The sequence below is a fragment of the Dermacentor andersoni genome, chromosome 6 (genome assembly GCF_023375885.2).
Source record: "Dermacentor andersoni chromosome 6, qqDerAnde1_hic_scaffold, whole genome shotgun sequence".
In the NCBI taxonomy this organism is placed as follows: domain Eukaryota; kingdom Metazoa; phylum Arthropoda; class Arachnida; order Ixodida; family Ixodidae; genus Dermacentor; species Dermacentor andersoni.
Genome location: NC_092819.1, coordinates 45,950,758 through 45,973,566, shown reverse-complemented (window position 1 = coordinate 45,973,566; position 22,809 = coordinate 45,950,758). Strand labels below are relative to the sequence as shown.

The 22,809-nt window shown below is 44.5% G+C and overlaps 1 protein-coding gene across 2 annotated transcripts in view; it reads left to right on the top strand.

The window, feature by feature from the left end:
* Positions 1–22,178, top strand: part of LOC126521796 (voltage-dependent calcium channel subunit alpha-2/delta-1-like) — a 156,285-nt gene extending 134,107 nt beyond the window's left edge. For both annotated transcript variants that reach the window (XM_055066215.2, XM_050170494.3), the window contains exons 24-38: positions 267–355; positions 1,044–1,137; positions 1,649–1,711; positions 1,810–1,913; positions 2,429–2,521; positions 3,283–3,380; positions 4,176–4,250; positions 4,427–4,497; positions 4,721–4,796; positions 5,208–5,266; positions 5,402–5,428; positions 6,413–6,586; positions 10,540–10,655; positions 11,870–11,946; positions 12,900–22,178. In XM_055066215.2, coding sequence (XP_054922190.1) covers positions 267–355; positions 1,044–1,137; positions 1,649–1,711; positions 1,810–1,913; positions 2,429–2,521; positions 3,283–3,380; positions 4,176–4,250; positions 4,427–4,497; positions 4,721–4,796; positions 5,208–5,266; positions 5,402–5,428; positions 6,413–6,586; positions 10,540–10,655; positions 11,870–11,946; positions 12,900–13,010 — 1,327 coding nt within the window. In that variant the 3' untranslated portion in view covers positions 13,011–22,178. The remainder of the gene's footprint in view (positions 1–266; positions 356–1,043; positions 1,138–1,648; positions 1,712–1,809; positions 1,914–2,428; positions 2,522–3,282; positions 3,381–4,175; positions 4,251–4,426; positions 4,498–4,720; positions 4,797–5,207; positions 5,267–5,401; positions 5,429–6,412; positions 6,587–10,539; positions 10,656–11,869; positions 11,947–12,899) is intronic.
* The last annotated feature ends 631 nt before the right edge of the window (positions 22,179–22,809 follow it).

The following is a 22,809-nucleotide window of genomic DNA, read 5'->3' as shown; positions in this document are numbered from 1 at the left end:
CTCAGAGCCCAGGAGATGCCCAAGGCGGTAATATACGTTGTGCATATTCCACTCGTTCGAACATTGTTTGCAGGTAAAACATCACAGTTTGGTCCATTGAGAATCATTGTAACTTAGCGGAAATATGCTCCGCTTAGTTATGCTTTCGGAACAAACTTCAACTCAAGCTAACGTCTTGATCACACTTCCGTCGCGCACCCTCAAACTACGATATTATGATGCAATTCCCAACGCATCTATTGATCTTCCCAAATTGCGTTTTATAGGCGCTACTGCAAGAACATCCCGCGCCCCAAGGGACTCACGGGCAACATCAGCCAAGTCCTGGAAGCGTACCGGGCAGACCATCGTCAGTGTGAGCGGATTTACTTTTTTTTTTAAAAGCTCGTCAAGGGTTTAACGATATATTTAGTTGACCTCGTATCCGCTGCTCTGCTCTCAATAGGCATTCATTATCGCGGGGCTAGCACAGCCAGTTTAGCCTTCTGAATTTAAGAGTCAAAGCATTGTGCGATGAAGACTCCATATTTTGGCACGTGACAAGTGAGACCAGTAAGTCTGTGCAGAAGTGGCCTCGTGGTTGATTGTCCGCATCGGCTACGAGAGGTCATGTTCTGAACGCCGCTGGCGCCGGTGATTTACCGATTAGAGAGGGGTACAGGTGTACCTCGGCCCGACATTTCGGCATTTTTCAGGGATTAACAGTTGGAAAAGAAGACTCCGTCATACGAAAGTTTCTTTGATACACTATACGTAGAAACAAAGACTGTAAAGGGTAGAGGGTAGGGTGAAATCGTGGAAGCAACCTGTCGGATACAATGAAGGACCTACCGGATAAAAATGAGGGCAGAGAAGTATGTTCCCCTAGGAACTACGTGGCTCGTATCATTTCAGCTACGCGGGAGGCTTGTTTTTTTTTTCAAATGTTACTTGACGGGTGGCACATTGTTCGAACGGTTTTAGAAGCATTTTGTCAGCCGGACCTCCTCTGTAATGTGGTGGCAAGCCTTACACATTGCTGACTCGCGTATTCATCTTTCCAGGTGATCCTCTACTCATGCAGCGACTACTCTGGGACATCGAGAACACGCGAGCTGTAGTCAGCAATTGGACGAGCGATGCTTTCGCTGAGGAAAGGTGTGTTCACCTGAGACCTTTAATAAAGCACTGGCAGCTCTCTGGTTGGACGTAAAAAACGCATAACCCCTCAGTGTCCACATAACCGTTAAGCGCGAACAGTTCGACTGCATATAGGCCAATGGTTTTCCATCAGCACTCCAACCTTTCTCATTGCTTTCGCGCTCAGAAGAACGCAAAATGGTCTACATTCTTGTCGTTTCTTACACTTGTCATTTGAAGGTCGTACTAACCGCGCTGCGCTAGTATGATGGCTCTAAGCGCGTACAGAAACCCCAATCAAGGTATGACCCTACGATACGACCCTAATCAACCCTACGCCCATATATGGAAAGTAGAGTGAACCGCGAAATACGCTCACGCTGTTGACTCTAATGCCCGAGAAGCCACTGAATACCCTGTGCGCTACCTATTTAACGACGTAACTGTCTATGTAACTTGTGAGCCGCGCCTGCAAAGACAGCAATGTGTAAATACGTAGTACACTATGGCGTCCTTTCTCTCTGTCCAGAGATGGAATATTGGGGACTTTCGTTGGAACAGAAGGAGGACTCATACGCTACCACCCTGATGCGTAAGACCATCCACATGTATAAAAGCTCATAACTAGGAACACAGTGATTGCAATCATATGAAATGACCTTTTCGTGTATTTTCTTTTTTTCTCGGCAGGATTGCGGAATACCTGGAGCCAGAGGCAAATCCTCAAAAAGCGTCGTACTTTAGGAGAGCACTCTACGCTGAAGACTTCGTCTTCCTCATTAGTGACGTTAAACGTAAGCTACGCACATTGAAGAGCCGTCTGTGAGACTGAAAAGTCAATACACTGAGCTAATCCCTCTTAACAACGGCTTAAAAATATTTTATCTTCCCTGGTAGGAGAGCGCTGAGCGTTCCGGGTCTTAATCAGATAAGGATGCTGGGCCTGCTGATGTCTTTTGGCCCATGAGCCGCGGGTTGGCTTTAATTTAATTGTGTCTTCATATTACTTCATTTAATTGCTTCTATTTTGTGTTTGTTATTTATGTCAGATTTGTGTATTCCTTTTGTACGCATCGAAACAGTGGCACCTTCGCGGTGTGTGATTGTAGACTCTAAGGTCCCTTATCGTTTTTTGTCTAAGACGCCTTAACAACTCTCCGCAATCGCTGCTGTTAAGCAATGCTCAAATTCCAGTTTATTTATTTGCTTGCGCGACTAGTCGCAGGTAAAATTCATTTTTGTTTGCTTGGCGAGCATGTGAAGTTATTTATTACTTGCGTACTAATCAGGTGTTTCTCTTTTTATTCAGGAACATATGGACCCAACGCAACTCGAGAAAGCGTCATTATGGCAGCCAAAGCAGTCGACATCTACATTAAAAAGTCAGAGCTAACTCCAGCAGGTAAGGAATCGGAGACAAACGCCAGCGTTTCATGGATAACGCAAGTAGACTTAACATGTATTGTGGGAGAAAAGGTGGCCGTTCAGTTTAGTGAACTATTCGCTCCCCTGCTGGCTAACAAAACGAATGCATCATAATCTTTATTGATTGGAGGATTATTGCATTTTTGTACTCACGAATTAAAGTTGAGTGGCTTTTAACGCACTCAGAATAACACGCTACGTAGAGGCATTCCGAAAGACACAAGTACTAGTTCTGTTCGCCAAATGCTTACCATTAAATAATCTATAGCCCTGGTATCCCCAAAGCTGAGCGGTTTCTTCTAATCCAGTGCTTTGTATCTGTGGCTCTGCGACTAGACCTTTGTTCAGTCTGAGCATTCTTGCCTTGACATATGTTTTATAGTCAAGGGTAAAACGGACGCTCACCAAAAATATTAAGAGAGAAGAAACCAAGACGTTTCGGCTCCCATGTGGAGGCCTTGTTCAATTTCAACATCGTGAACAGGGGCCCCGTATGGGAACCCAAACATCTTGGTTTCTTCTAATGCTTTTTGTCGGCGTTTTTCCCTTGATATATGAGCAATCCCGGCCAGACGAGTTTTCGTCGAACTCTTGATTTCATATAAGTTTTATTTCAATGCTTCTGTTAAAACCTAACACGTGCACCGTAGATTTTCATGTTCATAAGTTGGTTACTGTTGTTGCGGTACTGTTCGCGGTTGCCGTAGGCTTAGGAGGCACTCAATCTCTGCATTTCAGTCGTCGGTCTCATCGTGGAAGAGCGCGTTATCCACGCCTCCCTCATGACAATGTCTGCCAACGGAAGTTCAGGCGAGCACCTCCGTTGTGCTGACGAGGTGAGCTCGCAAACCTTTTTCTTCTCGTTCTTTTTTTTTACTACTCTTCCTCTTCGTTTGAACCCTGGCGTTCAGTCACTGGCGAGCAGCCCACCTTCAAAATACACGAAGTTGCTACACGCGTAGTAGAAACTGGCTAAGGGATGTGCCGTCAGCCTCCTTTCATATCGGCACTGGTCGGAAGTTCTGGAGAGAGAGCCGAACTACCACCTTCGCCCTCCAAAGCTATGGAGAGCCCAGAGTCTTAAGGCGTGGCAGGACACGGCGAGGATTCTGAAACACCGACGCTCTTAGCGACTTCCTTTCTTTTCGCACAAGCTATATAGTTTATAAAAGTACAGCAGGGAAAACAGTCCTAAGTCAGCCACTCTTCAACCTCGAAACTTTTCATTGTACATGTTTTTGATATGGGTCGTGGATATTTAATATCATCAGTGAAGCTTCACTGCTCGCAGAAAAGTTTGAAGTTCGTCATAAAGTGCGGTCCAGTCTCCGCTGACGAGTGTTCCCCGCATGAAGCTTGTTCAAATATATAAAGGTTTAGCGATGTTATATATCGCGTGGTTTCTACAAGTTCATTTACATGCATAGTGGAGGTGATTTGAAAGAGGGAAAAACAAACAAACAATCAACGTCTTGTTCCCTATGTCGGGATTAATAGGCTATTTTCATTATGTGGGCTAGCAGCAACCGGTTTTCATATGAATGGTCACCAGTGATACCACTGACACCTTAGAATGTTGACTTCTTGTCTGCAAACCATGTAAGGCAAAGTGTTCTATTCCTTTCTTTCAGGACTTTGTCGTCTGCTACCTTCTGGATGAAGGAGGTTTCATTCTCACCTCCAGCACGGACGACCACTCTGAAAATGTACGTGGATAACCAAATTCAGCGATAGAATCTAGTGTCCGCGCGACAATCTCTATTGCACAAACTTCTAAACTGTTTTTGTTTATCTACATTTCGCACATTAGAATGCACTCTCAGCTTCAGCTGCCTAAATTTCTTCTGAGAAGTGCATGAAACAATCTGTATTATAACCGCAGGTCGGGAAGTTCATGGGAGCAGTCGATCCTGAACTGATGGATGACATGCTGAAGAAATCGGTCTACTTCAAGTAAGTGTTTCATGAACATGAGAGGGAAAACCAGTTTATTTTTTTAATTCAGTAGCAGTGCTTGCATTCTTGCAGGTCGCATAGGTTCCTTCGGGCACACTTGAATTCAATTCAAGTGTACTTTACTATATGAAGCGCGATAAATAATCCAGTGCCCATGACGGCATCTTCGAAAGGCTTTGAGGTTGAACACCAATGCATATTCAGCGTGCCTTTATTTCAGGGTGGAAGAGCTGCATACTGAATCTCGGTGTCCCAGAATGCGCCGATACACAGCAGGTGCCCGATCATCTATTCTGGTAAGCCAGCAACCCCGATAAAGCGTGTCCCAAATTTTCGGCCTACGCGACGATGGTTTCAAAGCAGGTCGTTTCAGTTAATGTTAAAAGAGTTTGTTTGAAGCTGTTAACTACTCTTCATTCTGAAGTAGAATATAAGTACCAGCATTATGCTCGATTGTTGCAGCGACTGCAATGGGTGGAACAGTTCTGATTTTAGGGTGCCGGGGCCACCAGCGTGGTGATAATGTACAACACTCTCGAGCACATGTCGCACTATGAAGCCGTGCGGACGGACTTAGCTTGTTTGGCACGTGGATCAAAAACACGTAAATTTTTCTAACCCCCGAAATTGCTTCAACAAAAGCTGATTGGTCAGAATTGTATATCGATAACGCAAATCTGGTATTTTGTTGGCTCTCACCAATGCAGCCACTTGAAAGCCTTGTCAGAGCATTCGACATCAGCTGGATCTTCGAAGCATCGTCCTGGTAAGTGTATCATGTTAACGTTATAGTTCAGGTGACTAAATTTTGGCAAAATATTCTTTCCAAAGATAACGTATATTGAACTTCTTTACAACTAGAAACATCGTGCATACATTTCTTGTGTTTCTTGTATTGCAGGCAACTGATCAAGATGTGGCTATACGCGTAAGTATATGGACTCACTATTGGCGAGATTCACGATATATGAAAATAACCGATCCAATCTGGACAAATCTTTATGTGCACTGGCAGACAGCAAACGGGGGTAGCCGATATCCAAGTTGAGGTAAAAAGTGAAAGATAGGGTTAGGTAGATAACTTAATGCATAGAACAGATAACCAATGTTGAGTGAGAGTCACAGAAAGGGCGCAAACGGAAAGGAAACGCAGTGCATGATGACAGAGGATAAGATGGTGTGATGGGGTTAGTAAACTTTTAATAATGGGGTAGATTCGGGTGATGCAAAACGGACAGCTGTAAATTTTCAGAAGAAGCCATCAACATGCTGCTGTTAAAATATCTTTGATACAACATCGTAATGGGAAGAGAAGAGTGAAACATGGCCTCAAGGCGCACAATAATGTCGAAAGTGCGACTGAATCCACTGCCAGAGACCGGTAACCATTGATAGATTTAAGGGATTCTTATATGGACTGAAACCCGTTTACTCCTCTCTCAACGCATTGGATTCATTTTTTTTTCTGTCTCTTAGCAGCCTCACAATAAGCCGCGCAGTTCCACATAAGTAGACTATAAATGACGACGGGGATCACGACGTTGTTGGTGTGGATAATTTAGCCTTATAATGCACACAAATGGATCAATGAATCAATAGCCTTGCTCGGCAATTAAGGTTAAGGCACATTCACGTGCAATATGACTTGCAACACCCTTGTTCCTGCTCGAAGGGGCTGCCGGGCTGTGCGGTGGCTCCGACACGTGAAATTGCGGTTTAATAAATACCACTAATCGAAGCTGTGCTTAGGTCTGGAACTTACCCTGTGTCTGCAAAGCCGCACAGTCTTGGAGCCCCTTCGACCACGGGCACCGGTGTTGCAGCTCATATTGCCCGTGACTGCACATCCAGAAGCACATTCACAGCCCGTGTACCTCAAGAGACCTGTGGTCGCTTTCGTTCGGTTACGCAGTTGGCTGCCCAGTTTGGGCGGTGGCGGTGGTTGGGGTGCAGAGTCGGCGTCACCGGATCGCGCCCGCTACATTCCGGACGAGTACCGCGTCTGCACCACCCGCGAGGCCCTGTACCACTTTGGAAACCGGAGCAGCTACTTCATGAGCAGCCTGGACTGCGGGAACTGCTCCAGGTACGTAAGTGCGGATGCCCGGCTTTACGATGGTATGGCGCGAGCCAACTGTCACAGCTGGTTCTCTTAGCTAGTTAACAAAGCAAATGGAATGACCGTGCATGTGGTTTAGAACAGACAGCCGACCGCACAGCAAGCACGTGTTGTTTGTCGAGGGCGTCAAATGATTTTGACAACTTTGGGGGCATTTTTCTTTTATCGTGTGCCCAAAACATGGTACACGAGCGTTTCTGCATTTAACGCACATCGAAATGCGACCGCGGCTAGCGGAAATCGAACCCACGACCCCCTGCCCCGAAGCAGAACGCCATAGCTAAGGCGCCACCGCGGCGGGTAGCCGCCACTTGTTGAAATAGGGGGCAGATTCAGGTGCGGCTATCAATTATAAAGTGCATTCTCGTCTGCGACTGCGACAAGTAAATACTGTGGAAGCGTTATAGTTCATTTCTGCTTGCGCAAGGCAAGTACAGAGACATGATGCATAGAAAGGCATGGAGGTTAACGAGAGGTAGTTCTGGTTGGCTACCTTGCGATGGGGGAAGGGTTAAGGGGGTAAAAGGGAAGGAGTGGAAGGAGGAGACAGATAGACAGAAAGAGAGACGAGCACAAACAAACCGCGTACACTATGGATCGGTAGGGGGCAACGTTCTTAAAGTCTATCATGAAGCCTCGTAGACCTGACCATGTTTCGTTTGCGTTCGTTGTCTCCGGATATACGGAGGCATCTACCGCCTGGGTTAACAGGACGTGAACAGACCAGGCGCAAGGAAAAACTCCAATTGATGGTAAGGAGGTGAACTTATTTAGGAAAAAAGCGCCAAAATAGGAGAAGAAATGGGAACGACAAACAGAAGAAATTACTTTTAGTGTGGATATGGTTTGTCGTATCGCTCTATAAGAAATTGATGTGGAAAAAGTGTCGCCCGTCAGCTTAATTTTACGCACACACTCACACTATTATGCGCTTCCACTTCACCCTGTTCTTTCTTGCTGCACATCCGCGAAGATGTGAATGAAAAATAGTGTTTGAAATAAGTATGCAAGAGCCTAGCGTGGCAGGGTTTTATAGGGAAATATCTTCTCGCATGTGCGTGTTTATTAATGGTGCCCACCATTAGTGTGACGAAGAAAAATGTCTTGTCTTCCACCAAATTATTGAGCAGGCTCTAAAATTGCGCCTAGCAGCGAAGCGATCGATGAAGTCCCGAGTCGAACTGCCCAGCTTATTATTATTATTATTATACTTAAGCTGGTGCCCTTCTACTAAGCGGGCGTTAATTTCAAATTTTTTTTTCGCTCAATTATAAAGCCTGCTCTTAATATTAATTTTTGAAGAGCCAGAACTTTCTTGCCGGTTTAGCACGTATTTCTAAACAAAACTTCAGATCATTTGAATTTACGGACTTCGAGCTTCGGAAATGCAAGGCGTATTTGGAAAAATACATATTTCAGAGCTTCTGAAGTTACTTAACTAATTAAGGGCTTTTTTCATTTCCTAGAAGCGACCAGAATTAATTAAAACTGATACGACAGTGACCGTACCAGTAGCGCACGTAAATTTTGAAGCTGCTAGCGCAGTGTGTGTGCGAGAGAGAAAGAGAAAGAGAGAGAAGAAAGGGGAAAGGGAGGGAAGTTAACGAGATGAGAAGGTCCGGTTTGCTACACTACGCTGGGGAGAGAGCAGAAGGGGGTAAAGTGATAGCAAAGTAGAGATAAAGAAAGAAAGGAGCATAGACATACAATCACAATCGGCCACTGTAACCGCATACCGTCACCACACAGTACAGAAGCACTTGCAGCATTAAAGGAAACACGTTTCTATGTCCCTGCTGCCCTAAAGCACCCATGCAGCACCACCGCGTTCTTCTTGTTAACTGAAGCGGTCTTGCTTGCGTCTCGTACAAAGTGTGGTCATCAGAGTACCGCCATTCCGTTCTTACCATAGCACATCTTAGTTTATTTTACTACAGTACCCGTGGCCGTGCGAGCCACGAAAGGAGTTCAGGCACTCCGAAAGACGGCGAGGCGTCACGATTCCTCAATAGTATAGAAAGTAGAGGTAAAAAAAATAACGTGTGTTATATAAAGAAAAAAAATGCAAGGAGGTTAACCGTGGACGTGCCCGGTTGGCTACCCTACATACGGGAAAGGGAAACGAAGAAAAGAAAGAACCAGTGGGCGCACACCCGCAGATAAGTGTTCGCTCGCGTAAGTCTCAAGCATTGGCACGACACAGTTCCCGTCGAGAAGTGCGTTATCACTTCGGTGGCCTTGCGCATTCTAGAGCCTTATTTCTCTCATGGGATAGGGCAACAGCTCCGCCTGCCATTCTCGCGGATATAATGAATCTTTAGCGCATCTCTGGTGGCACTGCCGATTTTTTCCAATCTCAGCGATACGCTTGGCATAGCAGTATCAGCAACTTGGATGGCAGAATGTAATCGAAAGCAAGTTTACCAGAACCTTAGTCGAACGAAAACGTAGGTTTAGTCAGAAGAAAATGTTAGCAGTTGCTTGCTTCTTTCCGTAGAGTTTTCTATGACGAACGCATTTAAAAGCATTTACCATTTAGTCAGCATGTAAAATGATGAACAGTGAAAGAAATACTTAAACAGTCGTCATTTTGGCTTCGAAACGACTTTGCACATTTCTTGTTGTGGACATTTTGAGGTTCACTTATGATCGAAAATTGGTTGCATGCCAATAATCAGCGTCGCGGCCTCCAACGTTTACCGCTCGGTTGTTTTCGAAACATTTAAGGTCACTAATTTCGATCAGAATGAACAAATTTGTTAAGCGTGCTGAATGTTACCAAATATCATTTTTATGTGGTGAGACGCCTACACCTATAATGTAGTTGTATATATATGCCTATGTGGTGAAATTACCTGATAACGGGAACTGCTTGTAAATGTAAGGTATACAGCTGCTCGAATAAAACGTTGTGAGGTTAGAAAGAGACATAACTGAAAACTTAAAAGAAATTAGCGTGATTTTTCAACGAATTCATGCCAACGCTTAGAGAAGATACACGTATTATTGATGTTGCTATGGCGGCTCAATGATCACGAGGGCGGTCATTCGGACGCGTTAGCACATATGCGTTGCGGGAAAGACTGCAACCTGCCAACTTGATGGAAATATTAGCATCCCAGCACCAGAAATACAGTAATACTCGCCTTATAATAGAACCCTATCATATTCAGAAGAACAAAGAAGGATGCATCTGTCGCACGTCCCTTTCTATGATTGAGCAAGAAATTACATTCGTTGATAATTGTCAGTTATGTTGAAATTATGCCCATGTGCCCAAAGGAAGCGTTGTTGCGAGTGAAAAAACGCAGATAGATTGTTCTTGTGTTGTCTATTGTATGTTGATCTCGATAAACGTAATTCATGCGCGCGTGCGCGCGTACACGCACGCGCACACGCACACACTTAATCTCGTCTCGTTTCTCCCAGGTTCAAGCGAGAAGTGGGCAATTTTTACAAATATTATCCACTTAATTAAATGCAACGGTGGCTGCCATAAATTTACAATTAATGTAGAGCGCCGTTTCATTTCAGTTAAAGGAAGATATTTGCGAACTTTTCCATTTATCGCTGGAACGTATGTGAAACGAAATTAAGAGTACATTGAGCTGCCTTCAATAGAAGCGACGTCTTCGAACAGAGTCTCTCTCTCTCTTTCTATATATAAAGATATAAAGATAAAGATATATATATATATATATATATATATATATATATATATATATATATATATGCACACACAAAGAACACATCACTGCCGCGTGTCTTTTTTTTGCTTTTTGCTACGTCTGTGTGGAGTTCTCACCACGTGGCTGTGCAGGATCGCCCAGTGCGGGAGGGGGATAGTAATTTCGGCAGAGAGCCCCATCGTGCCACTGACAGTATACTCTTTCCTCGCTGCACGCGGCGGCCCACAACAGGCAGTACGGCGTGGGACGCGTGGGCTACACCAACGTGGTCCTGGTGATATCGACCGTGCCCTGCGCGCCCGTCTTCTGCGACCCGCCGCCGACGCCGCTACAGGCGCCAGTCGAAGGTTGGTTGCGTCGCACAGGCACAGCGTGTGCCGTCCCATCGTCGCCTGACCCACTTCTGTTCGCTTTGTTCGTCAGTGTATTTTTTTTTTCTGAGATAGCTTATTCCGGAAGGGATGAATGGCGACTTGAAACAACGTTTAAACTCTACTTTCGCGGCGGTTAGAAGCGACTGCCAAAACTTAGCGTCTGGGTCAATACCGGCGCCGATGCGCGCAAGAGTACAGCCGAGTACAACATCCAAGACTTCAAGATCATGCTGATACATGCACGTTAGGTGTCGATTCGTACTTAGTGCTGTTTCTGTTTTTTTTTTTTGTGACGTAGACAGAGTGACTCTTACCAGTTCATCTGCCTCCACGGAGAAAAGTTGCTCCGCATCGCACACTGCAACAAAGTGAACAGCATTTAATAATTTCGTTTTCGCCAACCCCTGCTCTCATCTCATGTAATACCCTTGAGAGGCACCGTGAAAATCACTGCACGAATACACAAACTCAGTAAAGAGGACGGCACCTTGCAGGAGTCGCAACTAAGTTTATTTAGAAAAACCAAGGAATATGTACATAAAAAAAATGACGAGGTACATGCCGAGGTGGGCGCAGTTCACGAGATAACCTCACGCAGTAAAACCGAGTCATAATAATCTCGGCCAGAAAAAAAAAAAAACAGAACAAAAGGATAGAATTGTTGTTCATTTACACCATTACAACTGCGCCCAACTTTCATAAGTCGATCATACCAACTAGCCCAGCTTACTGTGCTTCTATCCGCAACGGAGATCTTGGAGGTATAGAGTGAAAGCGACTATATATAACAAAATATGTCCTGTGTAGTTTCAAGTTGTGTTTTGTGGAATTTCAGGGATACCGCGTGCTTAGTCCATACATCTGCCTGAGGAGTCGCGCATCTTAGTCAGGAATAGCTTTTTGCTGTTTCATAAATAGGCTATGGCAGCAAGTTGAATCAGCTACAACATGAATGACAACTGACGTTGTCTCGCTTCAGTTTGCCCTCTCACAGGAGGCAACTGTTGTTGGCTTCCCTGCGGCCAATAATAATTTCATAAATTTCTAGCTATACCATCGCGGGAGCATTACTGGTTTTTAATTATTGGGAGCTTGTTAGAGCGATTATTGAAATACTGCACGCTGTGTGAAACACGATCGACAAGCAGTTTGAGGCGACAAAGACTTAAATGTCACTTTGCTCGCAGTTGAAGACCCCGCACCATGTGACCACCCACTGAGGTACAGACGTAGGCCCGACAAATGCTACGCTGACCATGACAAAGTGAGTTTGCTTCTGTACTTCCGGTTGCGATTTCTACATTGAAAATTAGTACATTACAGTTAACAAAATACAGAAGGAGATTGTTTGCACTGCTACTTTGGAACATTTCATTAGCTTCATAAAGCGCTCGCATTCCAGTTCCTAATGTTTGAAACCGCGAACAAATCTCTATTTTTCCCGTGGTTATATTTGTACGGGCCTAAATGCAACATGGTAAAGCCTTGTGTTGGGTTGATTGGTTCATTGTCTAAGTATAGAGCCAAGCAGCATGCAAAAAGAAAGCGGTTACGAAGAAGAAACACGTAAAACAGGACTGCGCCCATTCTGTTTTACATCTGTCTTTGTTCCTGTCCTTTGCGCACTGCTAAGTCTACAGCGCAAAAAAAAATTACACCCTTCCCTTTACACCTTTACAGTCTACAAACCACACCCTTATTCCCTTTTGAGTGTAACCAACAGTGTCCACTGAATGTAATGTGCGTCATGCGAGAGAGAAATTGAAGGTAGGAGAACAGATTTATGACTATCCAAATACTCATGAAGAGAAGATGTAAGCCCCGCATAACTTTCCTCTTACCTGTCAAACTAATTAGCCCAGTTCTTTTCTTTATTGAGAAAGGGGATACCGAGCAACACTCGCATGCATGAATACACGTGTATATTAGCGCCCGATACGTCACGTTTGCGCAATTTGCAGTTGGACGTGGCGCGAGAGAACCGGCTTAGTGTCCAAATCACTCGAACGTACAGGTCCTTGATATACAGCTCCTCTGTGTGCCTTTTGAAGCTGCCGTTACGTTGTCACGCTGCAGAACAGAAAAGGTCGACTTAAACATTGGAAATCTGAGGAGAAAAAAAAACGAAAAGAGAGAGAAAATTGACTATCATTCGTTCACAAGTTATTTTTGAAATATTTTTCAATGATGATAGAATATTTCCATGTGGAATCGCAGGAGGATTACCACGTGTGCGGCGGAAGCGCCCGGCTTGCAGCGTGTTCGACACTGCAGCTTCTGATGTCGGCACTGGTGCTGGTGGCCCTGGCCATTGTGACTAGACCGTAAGACTGTGGATTTCACGGCCCATGCCACAATGTGGGCACGGCGCCGCGCCTCTAGCCGCTCAACGGCCAATCATTCCTTCGGAGAAGCGCCGCCTGGCAGTCGGCAACAAAGGACCATCGACGGCCATCGGCTTTCCTCTCGGCGATTTGACGAGCAGCATTCCACGCAGGAGGAGAGAACGGAAAGCAATGCATCGTGCACGCGTTGCTTTGGTGCAGTGGTGTTGTGTCCGACTTGCCGCAAGCGATCGGCGGAAGTCAGTGCAGTGAAGAGTCGCTCGACTGACCAAGAACAAGAAAGAGACAGGCCTTCTCTCCCTTCCCGCCCTCCCCGTCCCCTCTCCCGATGTGCACCGCGGTGACTGACGCTACCTGCGCGCGGCACAGCACGTGTGTTTAAAAGCCCTGACCCTACTGCCTGAGTTAGGCGACCATGTCATCCACCTTGCCTTGTCGGAGCGGTGAATAATCAACAAGGACACCGGTCACAGATGACCTCAAGTTAACCTTAAGGCTGCAAACACATCTGCATGCACGCCTTGCTTGCTGTTCTGCGTAAGACGACAAATATAAAGTACTTAGGTTGATTTTCCACACTTCGAGACGCGCGCAAATCATTGAGTTAAATGTAAGGATGACCTCGATCAGACAAAGATTCGGCACCCAAAATTAATTTTCGAGATGTAGTAAAAGGAAAGATAAAATATGTGATACTCTTGCCACTCTTGCATAAAATGATTCCAGAAACTGCACCTGAAGCCTCTGCCTGGCTACTTAAGAGAATTCTATCCAATTGACCGACGCATGGCGTGAAGCGATAGCAAAAAAGGGCACGGCACTGAGGGTGACATGGGCACCGCAACGGTGAAGAGAGCCTCCAATGGAAGGCGCATACCTTTGACATAAACCGTCGTCCAGTGAGACCCACTAAGAAGATGAAGCGAAGAGAGCGCAGCTGACAAGCTGCCCGTTATGTCCGTCACGTCGCGCCGTCTGGTGGTGGTCGTCGGCGTGCAGTGTGTGGTTGTGTGTGTGTGTGTCTGTGAGGCTGTGCGCCTATTGTGCTGGCCACCGCGTCAAGAGTTGCGCGTCCTTCCGTGGAAGCCGCGAGTGTGATCAAAACTTGTCCAGTGAGAAAGTGGGATGGAGCGCCCTACTCCGCCGTCGGCGACTGAAAGAAGACTCTGCAGAATACGCATTTTCAGGATGAGTGTTGGGGCATGCTCGCCGCTCTCTTTCACTCTCCGTGAATGCTTTTTTTGCGTGCAATCGCGTGCGAACACTTCTCGTTGAGTAGCGATTAGTTAGCTCGTTGCTTCGTTTTCCTTTTTGGCTGGAAGCTGGGAGACGGACTTGTTTTAGTCTTGTTCGTTTTACATTTGGTGTAGAGTAGCAGGTTTCTCACATGGTTTGTGTATGCGCGAGTGCGTTGGCGTACGCATAGAGTTCAGTCTGACTGACTTGCCGTGTTTCGTGTTGTTATAGAAGCGAATCCGTAAAGCGTGTTTCTTTTAGCCTTGTATGCCGCGGCAGCGTTCGCTTCTGCAATGGTATACGCTCGAAGAGACGCATTGGGAAATAATCCTGACGGTTGTATGTGGACAAGCATTTACCTGCGTACGCGCCATTAAGCTTTCAAACATTCTAACGCGCTCCGCTCCGCTTGCGTATGCGACGAGTGTTGCACAAGTAGGTTGCTTGACACCTCTATTCCACCTCGAGCCACGTAAAATCCTCCAGTCAAATACGCATGTGAAAACAAAAAAAGGAAAAAAAAACCTGATGACCTACACTCGAGAATTAACCACTTAGAATAATCCACAGCTGGCGCATATTTCATAGTAACATACAGACAGAAGGTAAGGTTAAAATAAAGCATTACAAACAACATTTCGAATCGGATGTATTCCGAAATTTCTTGTCTAAATCTGCCGTCGTCACATCTTGCGAAAATGCATGAAAAGCAGTCTTAAAGATGTATTTTTGTTTTGTTTCTGTGCATGAATGTTATATGTATGTGTGTGAACTGAAAATCTATGTTCTAGGAGAAAAAAAAATGTCATGCGCGCAAAACAAGAATTTTTATACGCACGCCATTACCTTGAGATTGCGCGCTAAGAACATGCTACTAGCACAATTATGGTTGCTAGGACGATGGGGAGGGAACGTACCGACCCCAAAGAGAGTTTTGCTCGCTCTTCAAAAGCGTGCAGCTATCGTCACAAAAAATTCCTTGCGGATAATTTTTTTAGGCAACTATAATATACTGCCATGTTATGGCAATGCACTGAAACATACCTTGTAGGCTCCTTAAATTAATGAGTGATTATCAGCGTTGAATTCAAATTGCAGAAACAGATCTTTCCAACATAAGCGCTGCTCCGAAAAAAAGAAGGAAAAAAGAAACCTGGTACCAGAGAGGTTTTGGTGAATTGTACGTCCCTCCCCAGCGCCCCACCAAAGCTTAGGAATCTTTGACGCTTGCTAACGGAACAATCACGCAGTTAACATTTCCGTATTTAGGCAAACTACTTTTGTTGCAGCTCTTACAAAGCGCCAAATGGTCTAGTTTATTAAATCTGCAAGAAAAAGTCTGCTGGGAAAGCGGCAAACGCACAGCCGGGTCTCGGCTGTGTGTTTTCTTCAAATATTCTGAAAAACGTTCCAGAATAGCGTGTAAGAATTCTTCCTCTAAACACGCGATTGCTGGCAACTGATTTTCGCGAATGCGCATTTCAGTAACAAGGACTGCGCAACGCGCTTGCTATAGGTCAATGCGTTATAACATTCTATTCGCTGAATATTCATGCATGTAAACTATTTGCTGAAAATTTGATAATTGTATTGTCCCCTTTCACCCGATAGCCATTGGCTATTGGAACATCTTAAAAGTCTGATCGCTGCGAAACCAGGTGTGCAGTTTGTGGTTAACTTTTACGTAAACCCCAATTTTTTTTCACAGTACTTCACTACTGTGTGGAAGAGCTACACATTAATTTGAATGTCATACCTTCGGTTTAGGAAGTCATTTTAAAAGTTCACAAATAATTTGTTGAGTAACATGTAAACTTTCATTCACACCTTACCGGGTTGGTCCCAAAATCAAGCTGTTTTCTTAAAATTTTCGGGAGCAAGTTGGTATGGCGGGAACAAGTGATATATGCATTGATATGGCAGCAAGCTCTAGATTCCTAAGCCAAATTTTTGTTTGGAGAAAGAGTGTCATTTTGTTGATTACGTAAGGTATCTGCTAAGGAATATGCTGCACCACCGCTTTGCAACAAATGGCACTCCCCATGTTTGATAGTTCTGTTTAAGGTAACGTTTTGTTTCCTCACATGGGAAGCTAGACAAGGGAATTGAAAAAGGCACATTCGAAAGCTTCTGTTAAGCAGTGCTACGACAGGTTATATTTAAAGCTTTCGTAACGAGCTACAGATTTGAAGAAAGATTGATAAAGTTACTAGTAAGTAGCTGCCAATATTACGCAGAGTGAGTGCTTTAGTGGGTATTTCTTCTTTAAAAACTCACATGGTCTCACAACAGGAAAAAAAGAACTACATCGTTTATTGTAGATATAAACAACAGTCAGCTACTGTAAATTGCTGCGCTAAAGGAGGGTGGTCGACGCTACTTGAAATGTCAGGAGATTCATTCGCATTCTACACAGTCGCCTGAAATATCACCCACGCATAAAAGTGCTCACAAAATTGGAATGAGAGTACAGCACTTATGCACATATTATTAAAACCAAATCACGCATGCCAAAGCAGATATTTTTTTTTATAGCGATGATGGCAATTAACAAAAAAATTTGCTGCTTTGCCTTTGCTGTCAAGTGCCACTAGATACTAGCGAACGGCATCATAACGGTAGTATCGCCAGTATAAAAAATGCTAATAGGACGAGCTCATTGCATTGCTGATTTAACCCCTTTAGTCAAGAGTCATGATAGGCCGTCAATAAACGTGCCGTAGTTACTTAATTCTATTCCAAGGCGCTTGACACACCATTGAAGGATAGCCGAGGCTGTAGTATGACGCTCTAGTCGTTTTATAATAAATTTTTATTATGACAAAGCAAATAAATGCCTCGGCAATGCGAAGCCAGTCATGTTGCATTTTCTTTTTCTTGTAAAAATTGAATTACGGGCTCGTTGTGTATGCACAAGATGTGCGGTAAGCATTACGAAAAAAAAAGTTTTTTTTTCCTTTCGCCATTGTTGAAGGAACACGGCACGTTGGACACGGTAGTGCCTTCAGCAAATTTGGCCATTTGCGTAGCCATACGTAGCATATTGAAGTGAATTGAAGACACAGAGATTACGTAGGCGTAAAATCCACCTAAAGCTTCCGGCCAGTGATTTTTTTTTTAATTTGTATTGCCACAATTTAAAAAAAAAAGAAACCTAGCAAAACAAGTCGGTGCACACCGCAAATATGCGCACCGCGACTTAAAGGATTAATGTTCATACTAATACATCAGAAGAGCTACCTCACATAGGTGGTGACCAAAACATGGCGGCCATTAGGTGTTTCCGGCTCATGTAATTGCTTCCGGCGCATGCTGCTCGCAAAACCATAGCCTTCGAGATCTATTTCTGTTACTCCGGAGAAACGGTCACCGGATTCTGGGTTTGGACACCGTCTACTGTTGAATAAGACTTCCGTGCAATTTCTAGCTAACTGTGAAGAATTGTGCGGTGTTCACGTAGACCTCCCGGAAATACTAATTCTTTAAAACATGTGACGCCACATTTAAAAAAAAAAAAAGAGTGGCACTGTGAAAAGGATGAAACGAAAGCTTTAGAGAAAGGAAGATGGTACTGTTATTGAAAACGTATAATTGTTGAACATTGACACTGCTAATAGGCATGGTTGCACAGCAGTGTTATCCCCCCCCCCCCCCCTCCCTAAAGAACAGTGCATATATAGCTTGCAGAGCAATTGCTCTTCTTTCTGACAATAAGAATTGGAATTCCTGGATAACCTTAAGGAATGATTGCTTGCAACTCTCGCACACAAAAGGAAAGAAACACAGTGATCTACATTCCAGGACAGACACGTGGATATTTTTACGTAGTACCAAACATTTTGAAAAGCGGTTGGCCAGCTGTGGGCGTTCCATTTTCAGCCCCGCTTGCAAGCGCGTAGCTTCTTGTAGTATCGCATTTCCTTCAACAACAAATGGAATGCGATTTTACACTCTTCAAAGCAAATGAGAGTTATATATATATATATACATACATACAAGTATATGAAATAATGTGTATACCCAATCTATACTTGGTCTTGTGTGCACGCGCGTGTGTGTAGATGTATCGTACGCATGAGATGAGTGCAACTCTACAGGCTGCCAGTTGATGTCCCGCGTTCGTGTAACACGCCACAAAGAACACGCGCATACACCCACCTGCGACTCAGACCCGGCACACTTTGAACACAGCACAGACACACTTGTCAAACTCTTTCTCGGGCTTCCAGAACACTCCGGCAGAAACACACGAACACCTACCCCAACCTCCTCACTCCACTTAACGTGCAAGCCTACCGTGCAAGCCCCAGAGCTTAACGCCTTGACTTCCTTGCAGTTTCAGTTGTTCATCAAAAAGAAAACGAGCCCAGCGTCAGTAGCATCAAGCACAAAAAAGTAACATATGAATGGAGCTTTATTTTTTCTTGGTATCTCTCTCATTAAAAAAGAAAGAGACACGAACAAATGCTAGAACTTCTAGAGCATTAGTAACGTTTTATAAAGCATTACAACAATTTCCATGAGCTGCTTCAGTTTACCTTCCATTTTAACCGTTTGTTTTATCGCGAAGAGCTGCGAGTAAATTTAAACACTAGTCAAATTGTGAATCAGATGAAAATTACGCGCAGAAGCACAAATCGCTCTTCATTTTGTTTTCACTGTTTCTTGGTGAATTGTTTCTCGCCGTGCGAAAGACCTAAGAAACCAGCGCCTCCAATCGATGTTAAATAGAGCTTTTTCGTTGTCAGGTGATGCTCCTGCCCGCGCTTTATTGAGGCTTGAGTGATAACGACAGATAAGACAACATTAAGAAACTGACTGCTTTCTATTGCGAAATTACCCGGTGCGTGAATTCAGCAACCAGGGCCAAGGCAAGTGCGGGAATATTTCAGCTACGCTTTCCCAATGCTTTAATCCCCTTCTCCCACGTAGTACACCACGAACACCAGATATACTGTCGAAGCAAAGTTTAAAAGTGTATGTGGACCATGAAATCTTATTTTTGGACATGATGGTCAAAGCTTAGGTTCTCATTTTCGCGAACGTGTCATCTTTTTTTTTTACTTATATAAAGCAAATATTTTCTAGGAGGGAGAAACATCGTCGTCTATCAAATGACTATGTATACTCTAGCGTTAACAAACACTCTAAAAAAAGATCGGCAAACATTAAGTACGCTTGTCTGTCTATTACGAGGAACAAACAGTTCAAGAGAAAACTTGAACCGCTTAACTCTTGTCGAAGTCAAGATTTAGCAATTATCCAACATTAAGGGTTAGGAATTCGTGGCTGAGTGAATGCTATTCGCAAGAGATGATTCAGTTAACGGAACCTGCCAGTGGACTACTCGTATTCTGGCTTCAAAAAAAAAAAAAAAAATCAGGGCAATAATACCAGCCCTTGTTAAATAACCTCTACCCGAAACTGATGAGAAAGAAAATCACTTTCGGGCACCATGTCAAATGTTACGTGCTAGGCTGAACAAATGCACAAATGTACGTAAAGAAGCCGCTAAATAAAAGCACTAAAGATGACGTTATCTTGTAAACGCATATGTAATCAAACAAAAAACATCGCGACAAAATTTGCGACGGTCATTCGAGTAGCCAAGCCTTTTTGGCAGCAGTGATACTGAGATAGACAGCGATGCGCCCTCGCTTATATTTTGTACAGCACATAAACCTACGCTCAGGCTTTCTTGTTCATTAGGTTCGGTTAAAGGGAAAGCTATTTCATTACGTGTATAGTGAAGTCGGACGTTACTGTTGTGTCAGGGCAGGTTAGGTCAGTGATTCCTCACTGATGCGCCGAGCTAGAATGGATGTGCCGTTTTGACATTCCAGATTTTAATCCTGTCGAGAGTGTGTCCGTTTCGTGCGTGTCCGTCGATGTTTTCGTGCCACGTGGCCATACCACCTCGTTCGCTTTTCACACGGGGTCCAGGGAGGCCATTGCTGCTCTCGTTGCTTGCTAGTAATGAGAACGAAAAGGTCTTGTATACAAACCATAACGTTTCATTTTTAATGTCGAAACGCGTCACCAGAGTCCTCTGTCAAGTGCTGCCTATGCGTGAGGTGACAGTGAAATACAAAGCGAAATTTCCGAAGATAACCAAATGAACGACAATGTGTCACGCACCCAAAAACTTCGACAGCTGGTAATGAGGTAGCCTAGCAGTTACCTTTTTACGTACTTCTTTTTTTGATTTCTCGGCCTTTACTATGCTGTCAGCTCATTTCGTGCAAGCACACTCTGCCATAGTGTGAAAACCCACACCTCTCTAGGCGAAGCCGGGGTATATGTCATGTACAGCTCCCAACACGTTCCGCCATAACTGAATACGCAAATACACGCGCTCTTCAGCCAGTTTGTGCGTTGCCACGCCGCATAATTATTTTTCGTTCTTCGGTCGTAATCGTGATACGCGAGCTATGCCCCCAAAAAGCTATATTCCACTGGCTACAGTGATTACCCACATTACCCAGTCGTAACGGTGACTGTCACGTCTTGCCCGATCGGTGGCCCATTAATGTAGAGCTCGATGTTGTGCCCTTAGCAAACTTTCTTTTTTTTTTTCGCCTCTGAGTCAGCCAGTGTCGTGGCGATGAGATCGTACCCTTCAAAGCCGACTCTAGAGTCACGGGGATGCCCCGTATCTGCTGTATTCGGGCCTCCGAATGCGTGTACATAGCGTTTATTCTGTATGTCCTTCCGAGTGTTTCAGCTTGGACGATATGAACAAAGCAAAGCACAAGACGTTTACTGTGAGAGGCATCAACAAGAATAACAAGGTAAAAAAAAAGAAAGAAAGAAAGGCCAACATACCTCACCCTCCCTTCACAACAGTTACACAGGGGTGAACAGATTTGCGCTTATTGCCCGAGAATATATAATGGGCTTCAGCCTTGCGCTGAATGTTCATTGTGAATATGTTTGCTTTCCTGAATGCTACAAGCTAAAGTAAGCCCCCAAGGTTGAAACAAAATACTGAAAAAAAAATGGATGAAGGGTGCTAAGTCGTGAAGCTTGCCAAGCGGGGAGAATTTTCTTGCGAACCTATAGCGTGAAAAGTTACGGGTGCTCGCATAATCACTTGAGTTGTTTCATTTTTAATGGCTATATGCATGGATACTGAGTGTCTCCGTGAGGTTTCTTTAGTGGCTTGTTCCAGTGAACTCGCTGGCGCAGCATTTCTTGCGCATTTTCATTGCCAGAACAGGTGCATAATTACGTAACACGGTTCCTCCTGAATAATACTTGCAGCATTGACGTGTAATAAAAATAGATTCTTGCACTAAATTTTCATTCTCATGCTCCGTTAGGCGACTTCATCTGACAAACTGAACACCGTGTAATTGCAACTATAAGAAACTAGGATCGGCACTCCTGAAGTCCTTTTGTTGTTTCCAGTTTTGCTGACGCTGCTTAAATGCGAAAACATGAGTGATTAGTTGTCCGCTGCAGACAAGGAGTGTTGTCAACGCATCGTACGGCAAAATGTGCGCACTTGGATTGATAAATATTTGTTGCTTTCCGACCTGAGAAAATCAGAAACATTGCAAGAATTGGGGGAAAGCGTGGAGAAAAATGTCACTCACACTGAGATTGGACGCGTCGTGCTCGCTACAAATGTATCACGTTACAAACCCGTGGTGACGACGCTGTTTGTGCATGTTGTCTAATTCCTGAAATGTTGCCCCCAAACTTTGAATGTTATTTTTTTTGGTTGTTCAAAAGCGGTGACAACACGTTTTTTCACTAATGTAGAGTCTGTGAACTTTGTTGTTACGCAAATGCGTTGTGTCGGTGCGATGACGTTTTGCCTCGGCGATTGCTCCTTTGAGTTGAATGCCTTGAACCCCGAGTTATGTGTTATTGCGGAATGGGGGAACAATAAAAGAAGTTTAGAAATGTCTTGTGTCTTCTCCCTCTCTCTTTCTTGATTGTTAGGACTTACATTGTAAAGCAGCTGTTATAGTGTGAAAGCAAGATTGTCAAGCCATGAAAGAACAGCGCTGCGACATGGCGGTATGTTTTTGCTTTTCTGGCTCAATCATTCATGCATTTACTCTTGAAAAAAAAAAAATTCGCCGACGATTCTCATACTCCTTAATACGAAATTTGAGCGGAATTCTTTACGTATTTTCATTTCGCGATATATTGGCTGCTGCGGACAACCTGTCTCGTGCGGCACGTTGCAAACGGAGCGAAGTGTGGCGCAAGGGCCTCGCTAATCGGAAGATCGCGACAACGAGCGCGTGGGTGACGCGTGGGCGAGATTCGCGGCAGCCGATGCAAACAGACATCCGCTGATGCAGCACTTTGCTTTCATATAGTATCGTTGGACCCGCTGAGCGCATGCCATCGGTGAGCAGACGACGTACGTTACTATGGCGCCATCTCGTAGCAAGCGTCGCCGCAGAGCGGTACTACTACGCTTTCTATTACGATATCAATTATGTGGACACTCCAGCCGTATTTTGCCGTCGCCGTGATGTTCCACTCGAAGTTCAAGGGCGATATCGCCCTCGTCGCGCGTCGTACAC